Below are 11,116 nucleotides of genomic sequence, written 5' to 3' on the forward strand. Positions count from 1 at the left end.
ATAATGAGTGTAGTGTATGTGCAAGTAATCCATTTGAGATAAATGTTCAGGTTTCAGACTGGACTCAAAACTTCAGTCACTTTTTTTCTTCTATTGTTGAGAACTTGACTGATTTAAGCTGAATAGTATTATCAGCAGACATGTACCAGTGTATCTGGTGCCATGTACAACAGTCGCAAAATACATTTGAAAAATTAAAAAGTTATGAGTGTTAACAATGCATAGTTTGCCCACCAGAGGGCACTTTGAAACGTTCCCATTGGCAAAACACCTGTTTGGAATGCCACAAAAACAACAAACAAGCTGATCAAAGCAGAGAGAGCATAAAAGAGTAAACAAACCAGCCAGTTTATTTAGGAAATTTGAGTATGTTTTGTTGTTCTTGTCTAAGAAAAATTAATGGCTGATATATATTTTCTGGTCACCACCTTCGTGCCACCCCATTTAAAAAGGGCTGTGTTGCATTAAAGGAGATAGAATGGCACTAACGTGTTCCATTTTCTCGACATATTTTGAAATTATAAGACACAATCCTTTTGTTTAAAGTGTTAATGAAAAAAGAAGAGCCTGTCAGATTGCATATGTATCCGATTTTATTGAAGAAGAGAGATATGAATAGGTAGCCTGTTTCAAGGCACCTTAAAAATGTACAACAAAAGCTGAACCATTTATTTATTCAGAATACAAAAATACACATCTCAGTGACTCCAAATTGTAATAAATAGTTAACCATGCATTCTAACCATAAAAAGGCACAGAAAACAGTCACTTAGTAGTCATAAAAATGATCAACTACTTTACCAAAATCATCCAGATAGTAATACAGGTGACAACTGTAACATTATATTCCAAATGTGAAAACACAATATACATCATATCATTTAACCTTAGGCAATAAATATGCAAATATTGTCTATACCTACATATATCTCCTTAAAAAGTAAAACTGTGCCATTGTAAACATAATGTAAACAAATGAAACTCACTTTTCTCCCAACGCTTCGATAACCACACCAAGTGTTAAATCCATCTTTTAGAGATCCTTGCATGGGTTTCATTGGTTTCTGAAAACCAGGCAGTTTGCAGCATTATTTACAGACCACTGGAAAACACAGCAAGGGAGAAAGGTGGCAACTTCCACTGTATATGGCAAGGTCAAGCTGGAGCCTGGGGCCAAAATGCTTCAGATTAACAGAACCTGGCAGACACCCTGGACATGCAGACGCCATTAATGCAGACAGACACAGCTCATGAACTGCAACAGCATCATTCACAACTTGCGTTTGGTGACTGGCGTGATGAGAGTACATGGATGTGAGGCCAAACTTCAAGAGCGCTGCAGCAAAGAAGCAGCGTAGAGCACCCTAGCACTGTATAAAGCACATACTAACAGAAAGGCGTCTATAACTTAACAAAGGGTTCTGGTTTACAAAAGGCTAACTGTCATTAGTCTCATCTATTTAATGGATAAAAGGCATATGAGACTAAAAAGATGGGAAGGTCTGACAAATTTGTAGTTTTATGAACACTGAATGATAAAAACTCAAATTGGACTGTAACTTTATTTATGCCAATGAGCACCTGATTGTCAGCATAAGGAGCTGGAAGATAATGCAGTTTAATGGTGTAATCTAGGCCTGTAGAGGTGTGAGATGTGATAGATTGCCCCCTGGTGGAGGGAACACACAATTCCAAAGTTTCGTTCACATTCTGCTTGGGTGGCATATTAGTCTATGGGTGTGGCAAAATTTTCAATTATACTGTAAAATTAGCTGGCAATGAAAAGTATACAACTGTACAATATGCCACTGTTGTAGTACACACACTTGAATGCACACGTTACAACAGGATACATGAAGTGAACACAACAGTCATGCCTGCCTAATCTCTCCCATTCGCTGGCACAGTCCTACTTTAGTGTATCATCTTGGAAGCACAAAGGAGCAAAACTATAAACTACTGAACCCCTGGAAGAAATCTGGAGTAAAAAGCTGTCTGTCTGTCTCTGGGTCTAACTTTGAAAATCCTCAAACCTCGAGGAAGAGTACAAAAGAACGTTTACAAGGTTTTTCTGTGGTGTTTTTTTTTACCCACCGAGGAACATCATGTTTGGAAAGTTTCAGAGACAGTATCAAAACAAGAGATTAAAATATTGCACCATCATTAGAATACAACAGCATCATCATGTACAAGAGATTAGAACAAAATCAACAACAACTGGTATGGTGTAATGTACACAATCGAATGTGTGGGCTGTCGACAATGCATGCCATGTCTACAAATGCATCAGATTACACTTACAAACATTGTTTGCATACACTGGTTTACTGTATATACAGTGCATAATTATATACAAACTTAGCATCACATATAGAAATATACCCTGTAATGCCACCAGTCTTAAATGAAACTAACAATTAGAAGTAGCATTCTAGCAAAGTCTCACTTGGAATTTGAAGGAGAAAAAAAACTGAAAAAGCTGCACTTGAACAATGTTAAGCAGACTGCAGATCAACTGCTCTATTCAAAACTCATATCTAACTCCTCAATAGTGTTAAATACTGTATTAAGTTGCCAAAAGGTAAAAAGTTGAGGTGAACTGTTAACTCTATGCAATGATATGAGGATTTGCACTTGCATGAAGCAAGAAGTAGAAAGTGCCTGTTTAAGAATTCCTTTAAAAAATCTCTACAACCCTATAGTATAGGTGGTTGGCGTCTGACCAACAGTTTTACTCTCTTCCTGACTAATACAGCTTTTTCCCACCTAAAATGAAATTAAGACTTAAAACCTACTGGCTTATTAAATAAAGACAAAAACATTCACTTTGGTACTGATTTTTCACATCCACAGAGAACGTGTCAACTTATTAATTTCATAAAATCATAACTCATCGATAACTTGTTTAAAGATTTCTTACGATGTCTACCATTAAAGCACGTCTTACACGAAATGACTCAAAATATGGCACTTGACAGAAACCTTTTAAACATGTCATTATCATGCAAACAAAATAATTTAAAGCTAGAATAAAAAGTTGGATTTAGACCAAAAATGATGTTTTCAGTAGTAACAAATGGCATTATAATACTTATGTTATGTAAAACTTGTTCAAGTGTCATTTTGCACACACACACACAGACACACACACCCACACACACACTCGCATACACACAAAAAAAATCAAGACACTAATCATGCAATTAAACACATCTAAGGTTGAGCAAGCATAGCATGCAACAGTATCCCACTGTTTTCAAACAAAGCTTCCAGACAACCACCTGCATGGTCCAGATTATTCTGTTCTGCATGTGCAGCTCTGTAATGTGAGGCAGAGAGCCAGCAAATACATTTTTTACACAGACTCAACTGAAGCAGAACCCCACACCTATGGAAGTCTTAGTTTTGCTACTAGTTTGTTATCACAACTCAGACAACAAGCTGTCAACAGTAAGGTTAGTTGCATACCTGATTATGTGCTATGAATGGTTATTAAATAAGAAATGGCTTTTTTGTGTGTGTGACTTCCATCAGCATTCTCGATTGTCATTTTGGCACCAAAGAACAAACAAACACACGCACATGTATCTTGATCACGACATCACACAGACTTTCTCAGCAGAGGGATCAAATATCCATCTCTCCTTCAATACATATCTCTTCCACCACTGCCTATGGTGCTCCCAAACACTTCCACTAAGTCAGGAGGAATGCACGTTTCCCCTTTCTGGTAGCGTTTGCTCCTGGGTTAGAGGTCAATCATGGAGGCCTTGGCCAGGTCTTTAGTTCCCTGGAGAATTCTCTTCATATGACCCACTTTCGATATCCCCAGATCCTGAGGGCCAACAAAGACAGGAATTAAAAACACGCTGAGAGAGGTCTGTTTCACACCATCATAAATAAATGTCGAGTGGGTGATATAAACAGTCTGGTATGAACAGCACTAGAAATCAAACGTTTAAAGGCTACACACCAGGTTGCTTCATAATCTATAGTGGGAGAAATCAGTATTAATAGTGTCAAAACTATAAAATATTAATAATTAAAACATTTCATAGTGATCTAACAAATATATCTTAGGAATATTTAGGCAAATCATGTCCACAGAAATATATCTTTAATCAAATTTTCTTTAGAAGCTACTAAAAGCTATAAGGTGGGCTGCCATTCATGTCACATTTGAGATAAATTATGACATATATAGTTATCATTTGCAGAAAAATGTAAACTGAATATAAATTTCCACTGACATCATGAGCAATGTGTTAATGAATAGATACTAATGTACCAAACTAAGACTGTGAAAATGGTTCGATGGTTAACTTGCCATATTTTTTGCTCTGGTTTTGGTCAGCACCTTCTGTGAAAATGATCTATTGCTTTGGCAGCTAAAAGCCATAGACTGTATAATACAGACTTAAATCCCTCTTGTTGAATGGAGAGGAAAACAGATTTTAGAAAAGTCTCTGAGAAAATGAGCTCTCAATTGCCAGTATCTATCACTAAGCACAACAGCTTCAATACATCATATGGCATTAATATTGTCTGTAATGATACGATATAGAGTAACCAAATAAAAAAAAGGTGGATAGCTTTTAATAAAGAAGTTGCCTCCAGTGTCTTCAGATTTTCATAAAGATCCAACCCTCAGATGTTCAGTTCATGTTTGACTGTTCAAATTCCCCGGTAAGTATGTTCATTTAAAGCCTGAAGTCAACTAGTGAAAACCTAAAATCCAAATAAATATCATAATCATATTAGTTTCAGTATGCTCCCAAAGCTAGCTTACTAGCACTAGTACTATTGTTAGCTTATTAGCTACAAAATTAGCTACAAATATGTTATGAGTAATTTTAAAAGACCTGGAAAAAAACCCAAGGCTTCAAATTAGTAAACCAAAATGTAACCTTGTCTTTTCTGATCTTATTAGATGCAACCTTGTGCGTTGGACACAAGCATCGGCAATTTGTTATGTTTTCTAACCATAACAACTCCTCCAGCTCAAACGGGAGGCAGAATGGGAGGGGGGACAGCTGTCTAGGGTCTGTCCCTAGGGCCTCTTCCCAGAAAAGCCTTGTCACTACCCAGAGCACATGGCCATAGGGGAAGCTGGGGAAGACAATCAACAAGCAAACTGACAGTTTTGCTTATACGCTCAGCTCTCTCTTCACCACAACAAACTGGTACAGCGTTGCATTACTGCAGACGTGGCACCAATACATCTATCAGTCTCCAGCTCCACTCTCCCCTCACTTGTGAACAAGAACCTGAGATGCTTAAACTGTGGGGCGGTGACTCCTCCCTGACCCAGAGTCGGCACTCCATCCTCTTCCATGGCCTCAGACTTGGAGGCTCAAACAACTAGCAAATATGTATGTAAGACAAAGGAATCAGAGTCGGTTGGCCTTTAAATGACTCAAAACAATCAATGTATATCAATAAACAATATATATCAGTCACTGAATCTGTACTTTTATCCATTCAAATATAAACTACCAAGCAACATAGACAGCTAGCCACAGTATGACTGAGTGATAAATTGTAAGACAATGAAATGAGGGGCACAGATATAGAACGAACACAAGTATATTGCCATACAAATGTGAACCTGGGTATCTTGTGTGTGTTTGCATAAACAATGGTATTCAATTTTCTTGTACTGATATTTTTAACAAATCAAACAGGTAGATTGATTTTACTTGGCAATACCAGCTTATCACAGATATATTATCAGTGCAAATATCAGCCAATTATTATAGGATATCTAAAGATACATAGTTGTTGCTTACCAGTGTTTCAGCTTAACATGTGTAAAGAGATGGTCGAGAAATCAAAGGAAAATAACCTTAAACCTTGACCTGATATGGTGTGGGGGGTATTTTGATGCTATTGGTTTATGTCCACCTCTCTGTGTAGAGAAAAGAGTCACTGAAATGTCAAATCAAAATTATTCTGAGTGATAACGTTTACCCTATGATGAAACATTTGTATTTTTATGGGAGTGGTCTCTAGGATAAAAACACCCTCATCATCAGTTTTCATCTGAGCACAAAAAAACCCACGAAGCATTAACTGTGCAACTGAGAAGATTGAGGGAAAAAAAGTCCATACTTGATTTAAATGTGGTTCATAATAACTTCAAGTTTGTCTTCTTGTGCACCTGTGCTTGGCTTCCAGTGTCCTTCTATTTTAAGATCGTTACCTGGAGGTTCAGTGGATATTACACAACCCAGATCAACATTATTATTATCATTATTATTATTATTATTATGAGTTGTCTTGTACACTTCACTACAGTGTATTATGAAAATAGCATCAAAAACCACAGTCATGTTCTAACTTACGTTACACAGTAAAGAATGTGCTTTTGACTTTTTTTGACAGATTGTTTTAAAGTAGAATGTTCTAGTCCTCATGTTCTGATATACACGTTGACAGTATAATCTGAAACTGCAAGCTGTTTTGTTTGACAAGTGTTTATATGCATACGACTGAAGACAGTAGAGACTGCACAAGCTTTCGAACAGTTCCTAGAAAGGCTATGTTTCTGCTCCCTTTGTTCGCTCCACGTTCATGTTGCAACACAGTTTTTTCAAGACTGCCACTATATGCATTCGTTTTTTTCTCATTTTTGCCCTAAGCCTAACTCAGTTTGGTCTATCCACACCGAGCCCCTCCTTGACCTGAAGGCTTCCCCCCTTTTCAGCAGGTATACAGTGTTAGTGGGTTACAGCAAGTCTTTTTCAACAAGCCACGATCAGACGGTAAAAGCCAAGCAGAGCGATGCAGCGCAGCACGAGAGGTGGCAAAAACAGGGAGACATCTAACAGAGCGAAAGAAACGCAGCACACCAAGAGGGTACAGAGAGAAAGAGTTGATTTTGGATTGGAGGAGGGGGTTCACACAGATTCACTGAGATGTGACAACAAGTGGGTACCAGTGTGTGTGTGTGTGTGTGTGTGTGTGTGTGTGTATATGTGTGTGTGAGTGAGAGAGTACCTTCAGGTCCCTCCTCTCCAGGTGCAGCAGCTCTGAGCCTCGGATGTCGTGTCGGATGAAGGTGTCTCTGTACTCCCCCAGACTCAGCTGTTCCAGCCAGATGCCCACCTCCTCTGTGCCCCATCTTTCCACTGTACACGCACACACACATGTGCGCACACGCACACACACGCACAAAAATGCACACACAGAGCAGAGCAGAGAGAGGCTCAGAGTGCCTCACGGGTATGCAAACGCACTGCCACATTCCACAAACTGTCACACTCTCACTTCTTTTAACCACATATACTCTGTGAATGTGTCTTCAAACACACACACACAACCTCACCAATGGACACAGATTGTGGTAAATCATTGAAGAGAGAGATGGAGGGGAGGAAGGGAAGAGAGAGAAGAAGGGAGGAGAAAGAAAAATGACGGCAGCTGGTAGATGAGGAAGGAGTGGGACAGAGGCCAAAGGTTGGTCAGAACAAGGCAGTGACCAATGGCGTTCACGGCAGGCTGGGAGCATGCACATCATTGACCAATATCAGCGCACACAGAGAAAAGTAGGAGGTAAAGGGAGGCGGAAGCCTGTGCAATCTGCAGGAAATACAGCTCAACTACCCAGGAAAATGCCCCAGATAGAAGGAAGGGCTTCTCAGTATACTTATTTGTACACAGCAACATTGTAATCTCACTGTCTCCTCATCTACAAATCCTATATTGCCTTTTCTACTCAGTTTTTCTTTTTTGTGTTCATATGAACTCTTCCATCTCTGCACATGTGTCCTTGGTGCACAGACTTGTTCTTCTCCCGACTTTGTACCTTCTGAAAACATACCGACAGCTGGATAAGAGCATGAAAAGAGGGGAGTATGGGGTGCAAGTTGATGGTCAGGGTGTGGGATGTTAACACCTCAAACACATTCAAACACACATTCTTTGTGTTTCTACTAGGGGACGACAATGGAGTACAACATTTATGCATGGGCTTCAAAAACAACAGGAGTGAGGGGCAAGATAACCATCATGAAAGGTAACCGTGATGACTCTGGGCAGAAACAAGCTGTTCTTGTGTGTGTGATGGAGCAGTGGTCAGCTTTACATTACTGAAGAATAAAGTATGGTACCACTTCCCGCTAAACATCTTGCTTGCCATTAGCAAGTGAATAGCAAGTGAAATAACATCTGTACCCTTTCAATTCAACTAACTTCAAGTTATGATTAACAAATCAAAAATTACTATGATTTTATTGTTATCATCCTTTTTAATAAGAGGTGGAAACAATTATACAGTGTAAATACAAATAAGGCAGATGGTAAGTAAGTCCCTCCCAACGCACATGGGAGGGACTTACTGCTTCCTTATCATGAGTTTTTCCAGTTTGCTCAGTACTGAGGAAAAGTGGACACAGCCCTACCTGATTGAGGGCTTGTCTTCTTGGCGGCCTTCTCCTTCTTGAACTTGGGCACTATGCGAAACATGCTGCTGCGACTGTTCCTCTTGCCGTAACCCAGAGAGTGATCCTGGTACATAAGCACAGTCAACCTATAGCCTTTTATTTAGCTACTCGACTCTCCTGTTACCTGAAGCCATGCTACACTGAAGACATACAGGACAGCTGCAAGACAGCTGTGTGAACACTTTGGATTTAGCTGGTCAGTAACTGATCAGTCAGTCATCTAAGCCACAAGTATTAATATGTATGCACACTATGCTTAAGCCGATAACAAACTATTATTATCTTTCAGTCCTGGTGGGAAAGTTACTTACTTTACACTTACTGACAGCCTCCAATTAGCTTTTGTTGTTCTGAGTTTTTGCTTTCCAAATATTTTTCCCTGTCAGAATATTAGGGATGGACAAGAACAGCACAATGATTTGTGTGTTAAATTTGAAGCTCATATTTGTACTTTCAGTGACAATGTGACCATATTTGAAGGCACTGTTATTGCAGATAACTCCATAGTGTTCACTTTTAGCTTTGAGTTGCAGGAGTACACAATGTACCTAATGTCTTCTATTTTACAAAGATACCACACACAATGGAGCATGTGCATGCAAACGCATATTTACTGAGGCTGCTTACCTCCTCATCATTGGGCTGCAGGATGTGGTAAAGCCAGGGGATTTCTCCCAGTTTCCCAAGTTCCAGCTCCACGCTCTGCAGAGCGCTGGACAGCTGCTCCTCCTCTGGTGGGTCCAGTTGCTGTAAGGATGACAGAGAACAAGGTGAATTTAACACACCATAATGCAACCTTAACATCAGGATCCCAAGTTATAATAAAACCACAGACTGTAAATACAAGATGGATGTAGCAGCAAATGGCAAAATCCTGTTATGAAGTCTCAGAGTAAGCATTCTTGCATTCCCCCTATGCCAGATGAGTGAGAGATGGATCTAGGTATATATTTTACACAGCACCCTAAGAGGACCAGTGACTAATTCATCACAAAACAGGTCTGCCTTAAAGCATAGCCCACTTGACTTTCTTGGCTGCAGTGGACACCATGACTTACAAAAACAACATCATGTTGTATTCAGCAAGACCAGAAACTGGTGACTTAAACTATAAACTGATCAGGAAAGTATTTACGAAGGGCACAGAGCAAGTGAGCCAGAGGCTGTTTTCCATAACAAGACTGTGATCCCCTCCACCAAGATTCTTTCACCATTAGAAATAATCTAGTTTTAAAGTACACTGCCTTCAAGTCTTTGTTTCATAAACATATAAAAAGAAAGTAGGATTGAAACAATCTATTTCAGCCATGATAACTCACCAGAGAGACTCGGCCCAACAGAAGAGACTCGGTCTCATTGTGGAGTGCCTTCATAGTGCTGGCCACCTCAATGGCTGTGTTCCGAGTAAGGCTCTGTAAAAAGAATTCAATGTTACACACCATGAAAAACAGAAGCAGAGTGCACATATTTCACACAGTTCTAGATGCTATTTTAGTAGCTTAGCCTCTCTTCAGGGGTTTAATATAAGATAAAGTAAGTGCTTAATCAGAACAAGTTAAACAACCCTTAAAACATCAATTAACAATGGAGGAAATTCACACATTGCCACATATAGTAATTACTTAAAGGGCACTTTTATTATTATATTAATGGCCAATGAAGAAATAAACTTAGCTTAACTTTTAGCAGCAGTTCAACTAAAACTGTGAATGTTGTAAACTGGACTCAAGTACTCAAGTACTTGACTTTGTCATTTTGAAATATGGCAGAAAATACCACATTTTAAAAGATTTGTCTGAAACACAGTGCCTAGCTTTTAAAGATTCAAATATCTCAAGAGCAAGAAATTGCACCTGGAACAGTGCTCATTAGTCTCCTTAAAACAATAAGTGGTACATCTTAAATGTAAGCTTTGACTTCAGTGACCTCTAATGGCAAGAAAAAGTCATGTTTATTTGACAAGAATTAATTATTTTAAACGGCAGTTTTAAGGATGCAACAGTGAATTGTAAAAGACTTTCTCAAGACAATGTCAATGTCTCAAAAATCAGGCTAAACCCAGCTCACCTCGGGGAACTTCGGGTGTGTTTTGTTGATGGCGTGTGATGCAGCATTAACAGCGTGAGCCAGTTCCTGCTCTAAGAGCCCGTTCGTCTTTGCAGCCTCACATATCCTGTGATTACACAGAGCGCAGTCAGTGAGCTTAGCTCAAGGTAACAAAGTCTGGGAAGCCTGTCCACACGGCGACTGATACCTGATATTCACATCAATTCAAGTTTACCTTGTAATGAGCTCTTCTGCAGCCCGGGCACACATCTGCACCAGGCCTGCCTCCTCCTCTGTGGCTAGATCCACAGACTGCTGAGGGTAGAGGTGAGGTCGCAAAGGAGGCTTATCATACTTGAGCTTGTCCTCCCATGACTTCAGTGTGTTCTCAAAAGCCTGCGGGGAAATTTTGAAGAAAACACAGATAAGTATATACATATATATACAGTATATCAGGGGTAGGCAACCTTTCTGATGGCGAGTGCCATTTAAAATTTCCTCAGAAGTCAGTGTGCCATATGATTGCATTAGCAATAAATTTAATAACGCTCTATATGAACAGTTACACAATATATAGAACCACTTTATAGAATTATATTTGTTTGCGGATGTTGGCAGCTATCAGC

At 39.4% G+C, this 11,116-nt stretch overlaps 1 protein-coding gene across 1 annotated transcript in view; it reads right to left on the reverse strand.

Moving 5' to 3' along the window:
* Positions 1 to 575: 575 nt before the first annotated feature.
* Positions 576 to 11,116, reverse strand: part of dgkh (diacylglycerol kinase, eta) — a 59,832-nt gene continuing 49,291 nt past the window's right edge. Inside the window, exons 20-26 of the mRNA XM_013913932.1 lie at positions 10,726 to 10,895; positions 10,512 to 10,617; positions 9,764 to 9,856; positions 9,072 to 9,191; positions 8,403 to 8,508; positions 7,000 to 7,130; positions 576 to 3,835 (exon numbers count right to left, since the gene is read on the reverse strand). Coding sequence (XP_013769386.1) covers positions 3,749 to 3,835; positions 7,000 to 7,130; positions 8,403 to 8,508; positions 9,072 to 9,191; positions 9,764 to 9,856; positions 10,512 to 10,617; positions 10,726 to 10,895 — 813 coding nt within the window. The 3' untranslated portion in view covers positions 576 to 3,748. The remainder of the gene's footprint in view (positions 3,836 to 6,999; positions 7,131 to 8,402; positions 8,509 to 9,071; positions 9,192 to 9,763; positions 9,857 to 10,511; positions 10,618 to 10,725; positions 10,896 to 11,116) is intronic.

This window comes from Pundamilia nyererei, unplaced genomic scaffold (genome assembly GCF_000239375.1).
Source record: "Pundamilia nyererei isolate P.nyererei 1_Seehausen unplaced genomic scaffold, PunNye1.0 scaffold00160, whole genome shotgun sequence".
NCBI classification, from domain to species: domain Eukaryota; kingdom Metazoa; phylum Chordata; class Actinopteri; order Cichliformes; family Cichlidae; genus Pundamilia; species Pundamilia nyererei.